Raw genomic sequence first — 18,925 nt, forward strand, 5'->3', positions numbered from 1 at the left:
ATTAGACTACTTTTTAAGACTGAGCTTGAACCCACGCTTGGACTTCCTTTCACATTGTAAATGTGTCAAAACAGAGTCAATTTTTATTTTTACATTGTGTGACTGTAAGACATGACCTAGTTAGGTGTCCAGTCAGGTGAGGTGCAGAGAGACAGGTTACAACAGCGTTACATTTTTGGTCCCTGACTAATTTTGCAGTGGGAATAGAAGAGGAAATTTTTTTTCCCTGTTCCCTTTCTGGAAAATGGAAGGTTTATTCAGACTCATGAGGATGTGATACAACAAGAAAGAGTTTTGACTTGGCTGATGGTGACTCTGTTCACAGTAGATAAAATCATATAATTCAGTTGACCATCAGTCTTCATACAGAGGAGTTTAAAATGAAAAAAAACTTTTTTAAAACTCCTCTTTTGCACAGAAGTCTTTGGCTGGCATAGGAGGAAGAACAGAAATGGCCTGTGACACTGCTTGACTATTATTTCCTTGCTTCCAGTGTTGGGGATTTGCTAAGACTTCAAGAAGAGGTAACAGAAGAGCGAGACCAGCTGTTGTCAGAAGTTGTGGAGTTACGTCAAAGTCTCGCTGAAATCACAGAGCAGCAGCAGGAAACAGAAAAGGCAAAAAATGAGGCAGAGCAATCCGTTTTGCAGGTCTGTACTGATCACCAGATGGTGATTTTAGGCTTTGCCCTGAGCCTTTCTCCACACTTAAAATTGATCTCCAGTGACTAGGACGCTACCACCTGTTTTTTGGCATCTTAAACATTTTCAGGAGTGCTCTGAGTGGACTCTGCTGTGAATGACTTATATTTTTCTGTAGGTTTAGGCTATGTACTTTGCAAACTGTATTGTCATGTACCAGCTGCTTCCATAGCTTCCCAATACCCCAATGAGGCCAAGGTTGTTTTTGTGAGTTGGAATCATTAATGCTGAAGAAATTGAATGTTTTATGTATTGTAAATCCTTATGCCTCAAAAGAGATACTTAGAACGTAGATCTGGAATGGAGATTCTTGCAACCTTGCTGTTGGCAGTGGTTGCCGTATTTTGAGATCCCATAATTTTAAAGAATGTATCAAAATCTGCTTAAAATTAATGAAGTCATTTTGTCTCCTCTTCTTTATGGGAAGCTTTTTCCAGTTTCTTACTTTTTTTATGGTTAGGTACCTCCTACTTTCTTCTTTACTCTGATTCTGGTTTACTGTTTTCCACTTAAATTTTTTCGCCACACAATTGTCAGTAGAGAGCAGTCATAATCCACCTCAGCTTTACATGAAGTTAGGCTTTCTATTTTTCTGACCATCTGAGTAGACAGTTGTTCTTTGTGATCAATATGTATGACTTTCTTGAAATGTATAGAGCAGCTAGAGATAGAGGAGGCTAAGGATCAGTGGAATAGCCACTGAATGGAAGGTAGAAAAAGATGGAAGATTGGATACAGAACTCTGATATATCAAATATATAGGCATAATAATGAGAAATGAAAGAATTAAAGCAGAATATAAATAGGGGCTGGAGCAAGACACCTGGAGAAAGGAAGAGTAGAAAATCACACTTAAACAAAGAACAGAGAAGAGGTAGAAGGAGCATTTGGCTTTCACTTTTTTATAAATCACAAATAGGAAAGTAATGATCAGTCTTGGTTTCATGCACAGAAATTGTTTCTATTTATAAAGCAGATGACTGGTAATGTACAAGAAGAGAATATAAAATCTTTGTTTTTCTGACAGCATTGTGGGCATGAGAGAAAAGAGTCAAAACTTGTTGAATCTTGGCAGCCGTAATCTTCTGATACTTACTTTATCAACCCTTAAATTTACAGAATTGTTGCAGCATTTGTAATCACCTCCCATTCTTCCAGTATGAAATTATTCTCCACTTCAGACTGTTTAAATGACAATGTCTCTTTGAAGAGCCTATTGAAGACCCTGTTAGTTCTGGAAACTTTTCATCTGTGGGCTCAGAGGGGGAGGAATCCTTAAGCAAAGAACATCTTTCAATTGCTGGTCCCTGCCTGAACTGAATATTTCCATATGGATCAGCCCCCTGTGTCTCCTCTCTGCTGATTCTGCTCCATCAAGTTTTTTGGAGGGAGAGAGCAGGAGTCACAAGACAGTCTATTAAATATGAGAAAAATTTCCTCCTTCAGAGTTCCCACATAGGAACTTAGAGAGTAGAAAGATTGAAACCAGTTGAGAAAATGAACACTGATCTGTCTCTTTATTTCCTTTAGTATCAATGTAATAAGTGTTTCTGTTTATTATTGAGAAAGAATAATAAAAAGAAAAATCCTTGCAATACAGCATCAAGCCCCAATTAATTTTAATGTTGCATTCAGAAAGTACCACTTTGGAAGTAACGTATAACAGTAAAGATGCCACTGCATCTCCAGAGAAATGCTTTTATGTTTGGACTGTATCAGACTGCACTTCTGTCAGATACAGTCTGCGTGAACTGACTGGTGTTTAACACATTTTTGTCATCAATATATAGGGCCCTCATGCAGAATTTTTTGTTCAACCATTAGAAAACATAATTACTTCTGAGAAGATCTGGCATACAGTGATGGTTGCAGTAATATAGAAGCTCTTGTTTTTAAAATCAAGCAGAATCAGAGAAGTGAGAGGACTTGTTTTCCTGAGTAAAAGGCAGCAGAATTTAAAATTGTTTTCTTCTCTATTATTATAGCTTCAGCAAGACATCCAGCTGCGTCAAAGCGAGGAATTACGAGAGCTACGAAAGAAGGAAAAAGTAGAGGCTGAGCTGAAAGATCTTCTAGCTGAAATGGATAAGAAGCAAGCTGAGGTCCAGAAGTTACAGCAACAAATAGAGAATGACAAAGAGGAACAACTGAAAATAGAAAATAATCTTAAAGAGCAGAAGGTAGGGTACATGGCTAAGATGAGAGTAAAAACTGTAATTAAGAATAAAATGGATTTTTCTGAAAGGACAGGGAGGGAGAGTAAGTAATTAAATTTTAATAAACACTTATTTTAATATAAATATTAATTTACTAAGAAATAAGTATGTAAAGCTTTCTGACAGATTTCAGATAGATTTCTCAAAGAAGTTGGTAGTGGATTACAATGATATTGTTAATCTTGAAAAATCACAGCAAATGAGACACAATCTGTGAAGAACATGGATGATCTATAGGAGCAGGAGACTGAGACTGCCAGGTTGGACTTCTGACTATATTGCCAGCTTTGCTATTGGTTGTGTCTAGTGGCATTGGTAAAATAATTTTACCTCCATCCCCTTCTTTCTTCTTTTTCACAGTAATTTTTATCTGCCTCTCAAGACTGTGAAAGGGCAAGGAACTGTCTTCATAAACCTTTTTGATTGATTTCCTCATTCTGTTTCTAAAAACATTATCTGGACATGTCCTAACATAATGTTCTGCAAGTGTGTGAATTTTCAGGTTTTCAGTCCATTTCCCCTGACTCTGGGAGACTCTCAGAGAAGCAATTTCAGTAAATGGCAGGGGAGATCTCATCACTGTAAACTAGTCCTACCTCAAGGGAAACTTCCTTGTGAATTGTGTGTATCTTGTAAATTTATAACTTTTATTGCTTTTTCTTCCCTTCTCGTCCCTGAATTTGAGAATGTAGAGGTCTGTGCCAATTTTTGGTCAACACAAAGTCTTACTAAAATACTAAACAAAAAGATAGAGGGAAGACTCGATTAATTTTTCTGAATATCACTGATTTGATGCAGCTTTTGAGGACAGCTCCATCATCTGCCATGGCAATCACATTGAATATAATGGTTCTGTTCCATTCTTCCTCCTTTTTATAGTCTCTTTCAGCCTTTAAAGTGTAGATTTTAGGGACATTCAATTATCCAAACTGTCCTGGAAACTAAGAGTTCACATGAAGTGCTGTGTGTGGCTAATTAACCAGACTTCTGCATTGTCTTCCTTGCCTGTGCTGGCTTGACGGTGTCTGTGAATGCCCTAAATGGTCTTTTGCTTAAAGTCTGTCCTAAACACAGGCTATCCAACTCTGCAAGGGTCAGGGTAGGAATCTTCAAAAGAAGGTAAGAGAGCTATTGCAATTTCATCAGGTTATTGTCTCAGTTGAATTGTAGTTGTTGTGATGCCTACTATTCTTTTATTCTTATTCTTATTTTATAAGAATTTTCTAATGAAATACTCTTTCTTGCATGACTTTGAAAATGTTTTGATACAGCTGCTATAAGCTTTATCCCACCCCTGTCTAAGACTCAATAAAGGGTTACTTGAAACAGTGTTATCCTGACATTTGCAAAACAAAAAGGAGTATTCCTAGTTTTTACACTAGGTTCTGCTTCTCTTCCTTTAGTGTTTTTTAAAGGCGCAATGTATATTAACTTCATCAGGAGTGAAAAATGTGGTGGTTGTTCTTTCCTCATTTGTATATATAATACCTGCAAGGAAATTTCCATCAAGCAGAAGATAAATCTGGTAGTTCCATAATTGAAATATATGTTCTGTATAGAAACCACAAAACCACGTATGTTAAACTGAAGACAAATTAAAGAGCAGAATGCTTTGTCCTGGTCTCAGCAAACCATGTACCCAGAGAAATGTCATCAGCACATTAATGTAGGATGCTTGCTCATAAAACAGAACTTCCCTGCCCTCTGCTGATTGAAGTGATTTGTATCTCATAGTCATTTTCAGTAATTGTGTGTAGCAAGCTGTATTATGTGATGGTTGCCAGATGCCTAACAAGAAGTAAAATATCTATTTACCACCTGCAATAAACACCTGCTAAGCTTCCAGAAAAAAAATTTACACTGGATCTGTTGTTCATTGGATATTATGATTTCTCCATGTCATTATGACCATGTATCATATTTAGTAATATTAGTAATTTCATCAGCAGTGAAAGCTGGTTTTTAAGCTGACAACAATCTGCAGCAGCTTTTGTCTCCTGGGTAGCAGGAAGGCTTGGTCTTCAGGTGTACATAGGTATTGTAATGAGATATAGAAGAATTAATAGCATTGTTCTTTAACAGACCTTGAATGAAAAAGCTGGTAAGGAACTTGAGCAATTGAAGATGAAATATCAAAAGCTCTCACAAGACAATGAGCAGCAGACTGCAATGCTTGATGATGTGATGAAGGACATCAGTCAGAAGACGGCACAACTGAAAGTAAGTTCCAGAAGGTGCATCCTACCAGCTGTATATCATTCCATGAAATCTTACCACTTGGGACAGGGATGACTTCAGTTCTTGTCCTGATAGCACCCCACGGGTGGTTTTGGAGGAAACATGAGTAGTTTTTAGGAATAGATCTGGCTGATGCTGGATGCCGTTGTTTCTATGGCATGTAGTCTCCAAACCTCTCATCTGACAATGCAGCACCTGTTCTCCTGGAGGAGTTTCATAAAACACATGCACCAAAATGTTCAACACACTTTGTTCATAAAGGATGAGTGGTCACAGACGTGGGGTCTCTTTTCAATCCTGAGATCTTCAAATAAGAGGAATGATTTTTAAATGATGATTAATGTAATTTGAATTTTGCCAAAATCCATTGAAATATGGTTACAAATGATAATAATGATGTCCTGAATAGTTTCCACTGAAGGGAATTACTTTCAACACTAAAATTTCTTCCCCCCCAGTATCAATTGAGAAAGTTAAATATAAATAACCAAGATGGTGTTTACTTTCAGATCTAAATTGTTTTGTTGCCTGACATCACATTACTTCACAGTCATTTTATACAACTCAGAAGCAGGTGAGTTTCCCTGAAGGAAGAAATAAAGGATTCCTGCATATTCTTTTTAGGGTATTTTGAGACACTTGACAAAGGGTAATGTACAGATGTTGGATGCTATTATACTATTTACCATATCTTGCATTTTGAGTCACCATTGGGGTTAAAGCACTAAACATTAGAAAATTCAGGTGGAAAATAATTATCTTCTTGAGTTTTATTAAGTATAACTAATTCACCTAAAGAAAAAGCTTGTTTGCTTGTTGGTCTAAAAGAAACTGACAGATTAAAAGCTCAGTTCACAACTAATATGACATAGATGATTCTGATTTGGATCCTTAATGGAGGATGATAGGAGTTTTCTTTCTGTTGTGTTTTATTAGTCAAGCTGAAGGCTGTTTTTCTTACTTATTTGAAAAACAAATTACTGTCTTTTCCAGGTTATCCAGTTTTATCATTGCCAATGCCATAATTATTTAAAACTTTACAAATATGACTTACATCTGGGACTTTAGAGTGTCAGAGGATTTTGATTCTATGATCTTATCCTGATTTCATGAAAAGTTGATGGAACTTTCGAAGTCATGCTCAAGGACTTCTGGGAACAAAAAAATAGAAGATACTGCCCAGTTAGCAGTTAAGCCAGCTGCTAAAGGTTAAGAGCCCTAGTCATGATCTGGGGTGCAGTTTTTCTAGGGATTGTGCCTGCAATACCATCCTGCAGTGTGCTGTGTGCTGGGCAATGTGAATTGTCAAACTCCTCTTAAGCCTCTTGAAGCTTATTGTCAGTGAGAACTGAGGAGATTTCCATTCTCCTAGAGGATGCTTCATAGCAGGATTTCCCTTCTCACAGAATCAGTATCTAAGGCTGTAAGTGGAACACTGTTGTCGTTGATGGCTGTAAAACCTAGCAGTGGCACTGAATTATACAAAATTATACTTACTTCTTAAAAGGAAAAAGACTGATTGCCGTTGAGATTATCGGTTATGTTTCGCAGTAGCCAGTTATGCAGTATTTTGATTGATTATTTTTTCCTCTATTGTATAGCAAATGAGACAGACTCTGGATTTTGCCTTTTCTTTAAAGCCATAGGCTATAAAAGAAATGGGGGTAATACATACCTGCTATTTAGGGACATGCAATCAGACCACACTACAGATATCTTTCTCATCACAATCACTGTGCCTAGTACTTCAAGTGAAAATAGATCTGCCTGTTTTTAATCTACTGGACTAACTGGGAAGTGCTGTGTGAGGTTTGCAGCTTGAGGTTCTTTGTTGATCATCTTCAGCCCTGAAGTGTAAGATTTGATTATCATTTTCATTTACCCAGCTGGCTTTGGTTAAATGATTTTAAATATTTTTCAATTAGCTAATTATCTTTCTGCAGCTGACCCACAGCACTTAAATGTTTTCTTCCTGAGTTTCATGGAGTGAATGTACACCAAATAAAAAAAGCATTTTCTTCCCTCTTTCTGTGTATGCTTTCTCTCTCCTTTCCTTGTTGCTATTCTGTAGGAGTTAGAGGATGAAGCAGGTCATATGAGCCTTGAAATTTCAAAGCTGAGCAAAATGAGAGATGTTCTCCAGAATAAGCTGCGTACTGCAGAGGAACAAAAAGTTGATGCAGAACATGAAAAAAACATGCTAAAAAATCAAATAATCAGACTGGAGAAAGGTAGGTGCCTAAGAGATAAGTGGATCTGTTTACTGAGTTCTTTTAAGTTATTCTAGGTACCGAATAAGCATTAGCATCAGCTAATACATAGAGTTTTGAAACCGGTTCAAAACTACTTGAACTGGTTATGTAATGTCAAGGCTTTAAAAAAAGTCCACTAAATTGTGGACTTCTGCATTTTTAACAGCTGTACAATTTGAATACAGAATTCACTGTCTTTCCTCTTTTTCTCTAGAGTTGGAGACAGGCAAAAAGCAGGCAGAGTCTGACAAGAGAGCCATAGATGGGCTTGTGAGGGAAAGGGATATGCTAAACCAGGTGAGTTTGCATTGGTCATATTGATAAGGCTCACAGCTTGAGAATGAAATGCCTGTAGCTTAAACATCCACAGCGACACAGAAATGTAGAATTCATAAAGTTAAGTTAAAGCCTTCAAATTTCCTTAAGCAGATGTACAAACTACTTTTCTGTGCACTGAAATAGTGTTATTATCCAAAAACACAGAAGATTTCCAAGTTTTAATATATAAACCATCAGGGAATTCAAACTGCAAACCTATTGTTTGGTATCCGAAGAGTTTGCTATATCTGTGTTTTTACACAGATCTTTTACTCTGTATCTTATGAAGTTTGGCACTAATCTAGGCAAAGTGTTTGCTAGTAGAAGAACAAACCAGAGTGTTGATATACTGTGTAGCAGCTTGGCAGGTTGTTTGAGTAGTAATCCTTGCTTCTAGATCTGTTTCTCATATTGATTGTTTCCCATCAGCCCAAGGTTCTTGTACTGCAGTATAGCATTTTGGGTTTATGGGCAGTCCTGAAATGTTATCTACTAAATTCAATGCTAAAAGATGATTTCTGACATGCTTTATTTGGTGTAGATTCAGTGTCCTGTGTCTTGAATCTAGCATGATTTGACAGGTAACAAATACTTGTTTTGTATAGGGAAGGAAATTTTGATATGGGACCAGGAGGCTGATTTTGTAAAGATGACATATTGATGCTTTCTGTTTAATCTTTATGCAGAATTTTAAAGTAAGCTTGGTTAATTTCAAGCTTGAACTTTCTATTGAAGACATGAGAAAGAAGTGTATTTGGCTTTATTATTAAAGTCACTGGCTATTGGCATTCTTTACAATCAAAATGACTTAAAGCTGGTAAGGATTTTCCGGTCATTAGTTATATCCACTTGTGAACAATCCTGTCAATTTTATTTTTTGTAATGCAGACACTGGTGTTTTAACTTGAAATCAGAAAAAGTTCTGTTTAGCAGCTGTGCTAGAGATTTTGTTTTTTAAATCAGATTTAAGGTTCAAGTATTTCAACTGAACAAATTAGATAAAGAATAATAACATTGAAAAGTCCATAATCCACTTTGACAATGGCATGCTTTTGTCATGGTGGTGACAGTGTTGCATTTTCAGCTCAAGACTCATTATTTTTTGTTCCCTTTAGAACTTGGTCAAGGCTGCAAATGCTACTCAGAAGCAGATAGATTTGGTGAAGTTTCATGAACAGTCAAAACAGAACTTGGAGACAGAAATCCAACATTATAAGATAGAAGCTCAGAAACAAAGGAAGATTATTTACCAATTGGAGAAGGAGAGAGAGAGTTTCATCAAGGAAGCGACTGAGCTAAAAGAGAAGGTAGGAACAGCTCTTTGTGCAAGGTTTTTTTTCCTGTTTTACTCTCAGAACTGTGGATACATTAATTTTCCTAACATGCCAGTGGGAGAAAGCTTGGATTGGTGGTCTTCATACAATGTATAAATATTTCTTGCTGTCAGTGCATGTTGCCTGCTACTGCTTCAGCTCTCTCTTGGGAAACCTTATCAATAGGAGAGAGACTTGTTAATTCTGTGAGAGACTTGGAGTCCAGCCTTGTACTGCCATTACTGGAGTTCAAACCAAGGCTTCTTGACTTCTTATACACGAGTCCCACAGTTGAAACTCTCATATGCACTTGGAAGTTACACTTTGATTGTCCTGTCTTATCTGCAAAGGACCTTATCTTGAAAATGACCACTGTCCTAAAATCGAGGCCAGTGAGACCTAACAGTGCTTAACATCTTAGTAAGGTGCTTAACATTTTGAAGGCTTACTTCAGTACATGAAAACATCTCAGCATGTTCAAAACAGATTGCTAAACAAGTTTTTCAGGAGCAGCTGCAGAGAAATACTGCATAAAATTCGTGTTGCCTGCTGCCCATTATTATGTATAAATTTATTCCTGGTGAAGTAAAATCAGGAACATGTTTTTAACATGTTCCATTAATTGCTGAGTGTCACATTGTAGAGCCCTCCAAGGAGCTCATTGATTTACTGGGATTAGCTTCCAAGCAGTTTCAACTCAAAAGTTATTTGCTATTTTTTCACAGTAAAATTATCCTTCCAACTTCATTTGACCAGGGGCTTTTAAATCATTTTAGAATGGTGTATGCTCCATTGCCTGGAATACCTCTTGTCATTTCCTTGTAAATAATATTCCACAAAAGTGAGATTTGTCTTTGTTGCAGTCATATTTTGCTTCTTTCCCTCACAGTGCATTTCTAACAGTGTAGATATGAGTTAAGAACACTGTAAGCTAGGGCCAGAGAGTAATTCATAACACTCAGAACTACAAGGCTCTTTCTTTTAATTCAATTTGGGGTTGCCCATTGTATTTTGAGGGTGAAAATGACAAATGTTTGTTTGCTTACTTTTTATTTTCTTCCCTTGCCACTTTGGATGTAAATTTTCTATAATTTCTTATAAGGCAGAGGCTCAGTAAATGGCTTATGACACTGAGCTGTTTGTATAATTATGCCTGCATTGACTGCAGCTTTCCAGAGGACTGGCAGGCTTCCTTGGCTCACCAAAGGGGCAGTTCCTGACTCTGCTTACAGGTGAAGAGCAGTATGAGCAGTTTTGAGCATGGTGGTATGTGAGACAGCAGTCTTGTCTTTCAAGTCCAAATGAAGGGTAGGACAAGATGGAATCAGGATTATTATGTAAATAGGTAATATTTAGGTTCACTATTTGACCTATTCAGACTTGAGAAGCTGTGTCGAAACTACAGGAGTCATTTCACAGCTGGTGGGGAATGAGCTATTGATGGCAGTAAGGCTATGGCCAGTCAGTGCTCTTCTGTCACCTTTTGCCACCAACATGGTTTTGCAGGAAGTTGCACCCCACCTTTGGAATTGCATAAGAACTAGAAAAGAGCAAAACCCATCTAAGCCCAGAGATGTAGCTATTCTGGCTCTGAAAGCTGCATGGTTATTTATAGCAGCACATACTCTAAAGAGCTGCAGAATTTATCTTTCAAAATCATCATTTGTAGGCACACAGTTTGTGGTAACTGGGAGTGGGGCTGTGGCAGAGCCTCATCCCCAGTGGTTGAGCTGTGAGAAGCAGGTGAGCAGCATTGACAGCAACGAGCCATGGAGTGCCCAGGGGCACTGACCAGCCACCAAAGGGAGCAGAGGGAACACAGGGGCAATGCAGAAACATAAGGGTATGAAAGGTTTGTCTGAAGAACAGGAGGAGAGGCCTTCTGAAGTGATATGGTGTTACTCTGTATGGGCAGATGCCTGTAGCCTTCTGGTGGGGTTTGGTGTTACTCTGTTTGCACAAATGCTTAAAGCTTTCTGAAATTGTGTGGTGATACTCTGTGTATCGTGGCAACAATCATTTATGATTAACTGATGAACAGAGTCAACAAAATTATATACACAACATTGAAATATTTTTTGGGTGAGAGGTCATGCATGACTTCCTCTTCTAACTGTTGCCTTGGCTGACTGCTTATTTTCAAGTCACTGCCACTTGTTGAAAAGTCTTACTTCTAGATTAGTCAGCACAAGTGAGAAAAAAATCTGTTCCTTGCTCTTTTTTATGTAGCCTGTATTACTGTGTACAGCTTTTGCCACAAATTTTTTTCCTTTTTTAATTGAAATTTTTAAATTATGAAGTGTTATTTTCTGTGTGTAAGGTTTAGCCTCCTGAAAAGGAGGCAGTGAAGTATACCTTTCAGTTCCATCTGAACTATTCCCTGGCTGTGTTTTCTGAGGACTCACAAAACCAGTCTTTAATATGTTGGCTTTTTTCAAATAAACCCTTTTAAAATGTTAAATTTGCAGTTAACAAACTATCCAGGAAACTGAAAAGATAGATTTTCTTTTTTAAATTCACATAATCTTTTTGAAAACCCGTTCTTCAATAGGCATATCACTAAGGCCATGGCAGCACATCCTGGAGTGGTTAAAAAATGGATAAGCAAATAAGGACAGTGCCACTACTGACACATTGAGTAGGTTTATAGAACTAAACAGGTAACCAGTAGTAGATGATAGTGAAGTGTACAAATAAAAGAGCTATGAGCATAGAGCGAAAACTATGAATCCCAAATCCTTTTTGCTTAGCTTTGGGCTCTCATTGCCAAATCTGAGAGGTGCAGTGTGCCTGTTGACTAAACAGGAGTTGAGCATGCTTAGCCTCCCATGGGGCTGTGTTGTGAAACACTGCATGTATCTTTTCTGTATTTATAAGAGAGAATTATTTGAGTTTAATGATTCCCGAAAAAGCAAAATCAGCATTTAGCCTGTGAGCAGAACTCAAAACTTTGCCCACAAACTTACTGCACTTATATTGTATCAGAAACAAGTAAAACACTTACAAATGCAGTGACCTACTTTCAAAACTTGCTCCAGCCTATGATCGCCACAGTGCAGATAGAAAACATGCCTTATTGATTTCTTCTCTGTGCTATTACTATTGGCAGACTGTTTAAACAGCAAAGGAAAAGGCAGGAAGGAGTAGGTTATAAACTGGAATTGTGTTTTTGTATTGCATTGTAAGCAGTTCCTGGGATCACCTGATGTCAGCTACGATGTGCTGGCATTGTATTCCTGCTTCTGTAATAAAATTTTTCATATTTAGCTCTCCCCTATCTTCAAAGCTGGTTGGAGGTACCTGGTGGAATATTTAATTATTTAAGCTCCTGTCCCATAGTTAGGCCTCCCCAAGAATTTACTGCTGAGGAAGGGACAATGCTGTAAACGGCAAACTTTGCAGTTATTGACTATTTCATGTAAACATTTGTTTTCTTCTTCTGCTTTGATATACAAGCATGTATTTTACCCCAAAACTCTACTTTCAAAAGTGGATTTAGAAGAATGGGATATAAACTGCATTTGGACATTGACTTCTTTGCTGGATTTTGTCTGTGTGATTCCTCAGCTTTTTTTAATGCCTAATTTTTTCTCCCTAGCTTTAAGGATGGCATTGTTTTCTCCTCATAGGTAGTGAACTTGGTAAACTGTGTTTTTGATGTGTGTGCTCCTTAGTATTGTTTTTATTTCTTATTTTTTTGTAAAACTGAATTCTATATAAATGCTGCTTCCTTGAGCTCTGCAGTTTTTAGCTTTGTATAGCAGGAGAAAAATAAAAAATGAATTAATAAAAATATTTTTTAATTTAAAAATGATTAGCAACTATTTGTATTTTTGCCCCTATAACATAGCAATTAGTATGTGTTATGATAGTAACTGCTTAATAAAGGTGTCTGTAAAATTTTGTGGTATTGTTTATTGATACTGCATGTGATCTTCTTTCTATAGTCTACAATACTCCATTCTCCTTAGCTAATCTTCACATAATTATTTTTAATCTTTCATAGAAGCAACTAATACTGATTACCTACTTATTTAGACAAGTGTAAGTTACATTAACTGACTTTCTTATTGTAGTAATTATATCTGAACAGTTTGTAATCATCAACTCTGTGGTCACATGTTCATTTAAAAAATTGGGTTGTTAGAATGTAAGAGTACATGCAGGGCTTCTGTTAAAACATGTGTGTTTCATTTTATCATACAGCTGACATCCAAAACAACATCCATAATCTAGATTTGCTTCATAAATAAACTGAGTCTATTCTTGATGGAAACTGTTTATGTTGATTTTATTGCACCCACTCTGTGGCAATATTTTCTTTCAGTAGCTTGTTGTTAAATATGTGCCCCTGTATAAGTTTTAGTCTTGAGTGAAACCTAGGTATCAGATTAAAATACAATTTTGTCTCGCATAAGCAAGTCACAAAGGTTAAACTTGTATTTGGACTGGAGCAATTTTCAGCTGTAGTTAAAACTGCTTATCACAGAGATTGGAACTTGTCATTTTCAAATCACAAACTTTGTTCCATCCTTCTAATCTTGTGATGACGGTTTAATTAATGTTAATTTCTTTAATTAATTACTGTTAATTTCTTTCCTTTCCTTTTGTTCCAGATCCTCAATCACATGAAAGATCTTGAAATGCATCAAATTCAGATCTGCAACTATGAGAAGGAAATAGAAATGCAAGGGGTTAAATTAAAACAACAACAAGCTCTTTGTGAAACTCTGAGAACAGAGAGGACCCTGTACAGTAAAAATCTGATTGAAGCTAAGGTAGAAGGATACATTTTTCCATGTGCTTCTCTCTCTGCTCTTGTTTTTTTTCCTGATTTAATTTTAATTTGTTAAAGGGAAGCTCAGTGGATCAATGGCAGAAGTGGTTTCTTCATTCCTGTGAGTTTTGCGGAAATGAATGTTTTAGGTCCCTGAAGTTTTATCTACACCATTTGTATTTGGACTGGAAACAGGAGTCCTCAGTCATCATGTGGAAATATCCCTGCTGCAAACCATGCGTGAAATCATGGTGCACTGGAGCCACAGACTCATAAAGCCATCCTGCCTCCAGTCTGTTTTATCCCTTTAGGAGTTGTATGCATGTATGTGAAATAGGGTATAAGGGGAATAAGATTGCCTCCTTAGCCCTGACTGAGCATGCACATTACTGTGAATAATGATTTAGGAAGCAGAGAAACACCTGCCCAGCTGAAGTGGGATTTTCTGATGAGAACCAAATGCTTTCACCTTGCTTGTTTCTTTCAGAGAGTGTCATTTTCCTCAGGAGATGATTCTTTCCATTCATATCTCCTCCTTGGGGATCTCACTAACAATACTAGAAGAAGAGAACAGAGCACTTAAGAATATATTCTGTTATTCTGATATAAAGATCTAAAATACTACACAAATCCTATTGTAATTGGCAGATATTGGGACCCTGGATAGCTGTCATTTTAAGCCTTGGGTTATTTCCAAACAAGTATTTATGATATAAAATGTATAGTAAATGACAAATTTATACTTAGGTTTGGATAGGTAGATGTTTTGTTTGAGAAGCACATGGGAATGAACTGCCAAAGTTCCTAACAAGCTGTGTGCTGAATTTTATGAGGAATGCACCATTTTGCCATTTATGTGGGATGTTTTACTTGACCTTAGTCAGCCTCTTATCTGCTGGATTCAGTGTTGGGATTCTTGCTTCTCCCAAACAATCTGTCAGGCGAAATAACATTGAAAAATCATGATGTTGATTTTTTTCCTCGTTATTTTTATTTTAAAACCCACTAAATAAATTTGGTTATTTATAAAGAACAGGCATCTATGTGCTGAGTTAGAAAATGGAGCAGCCTTTTGGTCTTTGGGTTTTGAATGTTACATGGTGGTAACACTATGCTGTTCACAGTTCCAGTTGTTAGAGGCCAATATTTAGACTATAATAGCTTACTTGTCATACTACCAAACTCTTCTGGCAAGTCCTGTGTGAGAAAATAGCTGACCCCAAAAGATCTTTTGGCCAAGGCAGTGTTATGTTTAGCAATGAGAAAAATAGCTATTCAATGTTCAGTATCAGGTCATCCAGTCATGAAAGAAAAAAAAAAAACATAAAAGATGGTTATTTTAAACATTATGGCAAATTCTTTCTCATTTTGGGAAGTAAAATTTGCACAAGCCTGTTTAGATAAAGCTGGATGCAAATAATTTTGGATTGCTTAATGTGAAATGATCTTATGACCACCTTGCCAGTGGTCTCCAGAGTACCATAATATTCAAGTCATTAAAATGGAAAAGGCATCCTGGCAGGCTGTTATTATGATATAAATAGCTGATGCTTTCATCCTGGGGCTTTCTTTTGGTGTTAGGAGTTCATTTATTTAGGCAAGTTGATTAGGAGACCAGTTTGCAAAATTGTGTGTTCTTACTGTTCTGCATCAAATAAAGAATTAAGAATGTATTTGGGTGTGTCTGGGCTCTATATGCTAGATCTCTGTCACCTTTTACAACACCAAAGAGATTTATAGGCTGTGTACCAAAGACAGCTTTTAATAACTTATGCTTTCATGGAAGTGGCTGAATGTGCAAACAGCTGGGCCTAGTGACATATTACTACTAATCAGTCCTCTGTGCTGCTTGAGTGAAGATTGCCATGACTCAACATCTTGCTTAGCTACGCTGAGCACTTCATGCAGGTAAAAATCCCTCATTTGTTGAGGAAAACCACACCTATGGTGGATAGTGCTGAAGGAGCTTTAAGCTACCCAGATTTGGCACTGGAAGAGGGTGTATTCACATGAGAGATTATGATGTCTTCTCTGTGAGGTGGTAAGCTCTGGCAGAGGAGTAGTAGCCTCTAAAGCTGCTTTCATTACATCCAGAAGAACATATCTGTCTAATCATTGACTCCGTTAGCTTCCATTTCATGGCATAACGCGTGCTGTCACTGTGCTGAGCTGAAATGCCAGTTTTGTACAGGCAGGCACCTTTGTCCTGTGAGTAGAAGTATTCCTGCTGACTTGAATCTCTCTTCAGTGCTTCTGACGTTTTTGCTCTGTGTTTGAGCTTAAAGTATGTGTTAAATATTTTAACAGAACCTTCTCAAAGACTGAGCCCTCTTTTGAACTTTGCACCTCTGTGCAAACTAGTGTATATTGGTATCGTACTGAAGGCTTTGTTTGTTTGCACAAAATGAACTTCTCTCCAAAGATTTGTGCTAGACTATGCATGACCTTATTGGAAAGGCATGTTATTAGAAGCATGAAAACAGATGGATATGATCAGAATCTTAGTGACTTGGATTTACTGCTAGTTCTTACAGTGTGTCCAGCACTTTCAATTAAATGTCTTATTAAACTCATGATTGATGGTCATTATTTTTGTCAGTGTATCTTTAAAAGGTTTTTTTTTTTAATTGCAATGTCATGCTGGCTTAAACAAAAAGCTTGTTTAATGAAACTGTTTTGTTCTGTTGGATTAAAAAGTGGTGTCTTCTAGGAGGTACAACAGATCTACTTTCATGCACCATGGCTACATTTTCCAACATCTAAATAATCTGAACTCCATATCACAAACAACCTTTTGCTTTAACTCTCTCTGTGATCACACTTCCTATTCTATTAGGATGAGATGGCAGAAATGATGATGAAACTGAGAAATTCCACACGTCAGGTGGATCAGCTGAAAGAGGAGATCAAAGAAAAGGATATATCCCTTGAGAAAGTACAAGTGGAATTCCAGCAGTCAGAGGATGAGAGAGAGTCGATGAAAGTAAGACCCTTGACACAGATTCTTTCTTTCAAAGGGTGGGCTCCATGATTTCCCAGACTGCATTGTGTTCTGACCTGTGGTGGTAGTTTTGCTGTATTTTAATAAACTATTCTATACTTGAAATACAAGATCTCAGCACCCTTTAGACATAATAGCTGCAGAAATCTGTCTGACAAATTTAGTCTCTGCCTATAATTATAATAAAAGAGTCCAGAATTGTCTATTGGAAGCTTTAAATCTCTTGGTGACGGAACATTTTTTAGTAAAAAAGTTCCATTTTGCTTGCAGAGATGTTGATTTTGTGGATAAACTGATTCTAGCAAACTTTTTAATGCAGACCCTTATAATTCAACGTTTTATTTTTAAGAACTTTTTTCTTTCTGCTGTTTTTAAGTGCAAATCCCATTATGCACAATGTTGTATTTTTATGTAACTAGCAAGCATTAGTCTTTTGGGAGTTAGGCAGTGCCTTTTAGTAGGTCCCTCTGCAGAGAAAGTTATTTTAATACTGTGGTATAAAGCAGCAAGATTCTGTCTTAAATCAAAGGAAATCTAAGCTTGATGCTTGGGTTCTTCTTCTCAGTGCTGCTGCAGCCCATCCTTTGATAAGCTATTAGATTTGTGGTGGTATCTCAACCCAATTGCTGTATTCTGAAAAGATTTATGGAGTTGTGTTCACAGGAGTTTATTTTTAATCTTCAATAAGCACTAGGAAAAAAACCACCAGGAAAAAATGCAAACAATACCCCCAGAAAACAAAAGTTCCCTGTCCCTTTTCACAATGTTTTCTTTTGTCAGTTTATTGCTTTGCTACTATGACTCCTTGAATTTTCAGCCTCTCTCAGCACATAGAGTTATGACAAGATGTCAATAGGGCTTTGTAAAAAGGTGATGAATTTGTATTCTTGTACCTGATCTGTCTCACAGATGTTCTATCAGCGATGGAGAAGTCAAACAGCATCTCATTCCCTGTGTGCAGCTTTCAGCCTTAACTAGTCCCCAATTCTGTCTCATCACCTCAGAACTGTCTGCCATTTATTTGACAAACATATGATTGCTGCATGGTTTACCCAGTCAATTATTCACCAGCAGGTTTGTCCATACACTGACATGACATTACTGACTGGCTTCAGGGCATTGTGGTCTTCTACCTGAGTGTCACTGCAGAGTACTAAACCAGAAGAGAATTCAGAGGCAGCTGATTGTCACAGGCACAAAAGAACCCAATTATTTGTGTTGCAAGCCAGCATCAATTTGTCCTGTTTGCACTGATGTTAAGGAAGTAAGAAAGCTGTTCCTGGGAAATAAGTTTAAAGAATGTGCTAAATCATGGAGGACTGGGATTCATAGGAATGAGGTTATACAGACATGCTCACCTCAGATGGCATAAAGGCCTTAAAAACTGTGTAATCATGGTAAATTCAAGCTCTGTTAAAGCCAGTACAATGCCATCTTTTGGCTTCAGTTGGCCTTCATACAGTTGGCTGCAGATTAGAGTTGTTACACAAAGGATCTGAATATTAAAAAAAAAAAAATAATCTGTGGCCCTCAAGATTGGAGCTGCTGGCAAGTCAAGTGATTTGTATAACTTTGTAGGTGTGTAAGCACTGGATTTTATATCCAGATTTCTGGAAATCTGGATGTAAAATCTGACTTGTTATTTCAGCATTCTATGTTCAGTCCCAGTTATAACTTTCGTAACAAGTCCTGTTTTCCTCCCACTTCTATAGCATACCAATAAAAGTATCACTTGCACTAATATTTCAGAATCTAAACAAGAATTTAGTTTGAGTTTGTTTGAGATATTGGTGTAGGTCCCGTATATGTTATTTTTTCTTGCTGACTGTTCTTCAGTTCTTTCAAATTCTCTGAGCCGACTTCTGTTGAGCTGTGCTGATTTACAGCAGTTTCAGACGTGACCATTTTTCTGCTTGCACAGTGACTGTGTTTATTAATTTCCTTTTCTCTTACCTGATGTACACAGACCCTCGTGCTGTGGTTCTGGGCATATTTATTCTAACTGAAAATCTTTGTGTGGCTTTAAGTATTTATGTTCCTTACTATACAAGGCAGCTCAGATTTATTTCAGCTGGGTGCGTTCCAGTGAGATTTGTTTATATGAGTGTT

The 18,925-nt window shown here is 37.2% G+C and overlaps 1 protein-coding gene across 1 annotated transcript in view; it reads left to right on the forward strand.

Annotated features, from left to right (window-relative positions):
• The window catches only part of CFAP58 (cilia and flagella associated protein 58), a 63,186-nt gene that overhangs the window by 13,680 nt on the left and 30,581 nt on the right, over positions 1–18,925 (forward strand). Inside the window, exons 4-11 of the mRNA XM_059850782.1 lie at positions 494–650; positions 2,687–2,881; positions 5,000–5,137; positions 7,227–7,386; positions 7,622–7,704; positions 8,841–9,032; positions 13,655–13,816; positions 16,652–16,798. Coding sequence (XP_059706765.1) covers positions 494–650; positions 2,687–2,881; positions 5,000–5,137; positions 7,227–7,386; positions 7,622–7,704; positions 8,841–9,032; positions 13,655–13,816; positions 16,652–16,798 — 1,234 coding nt within the window. The remainder of the gene's footprint in view (positions 1–493; positions 651–2,686; positions 2,882–4,999; positions 5,138–7,226; positions 7,387–7,621; positions 7,705–8,840; positions 9,033–13,654; positions 13,817–16,651; positions 16,799–18,925) is intronic.

Source organism: Haemorhous mexicanus, chromosome 7, assembly GCF_027477595.1.
Source record: "Haemorhous mexicanus isolate bHaeMex1 chromosome 7, bHaeMex1.pri, whole genome shotgun sequence".
NCBI lineage: Eukaryota > Metazoa > Chordata > Aves > Passeriformes > Fringillidae > Haemorhous > Haemorhous mexicanus.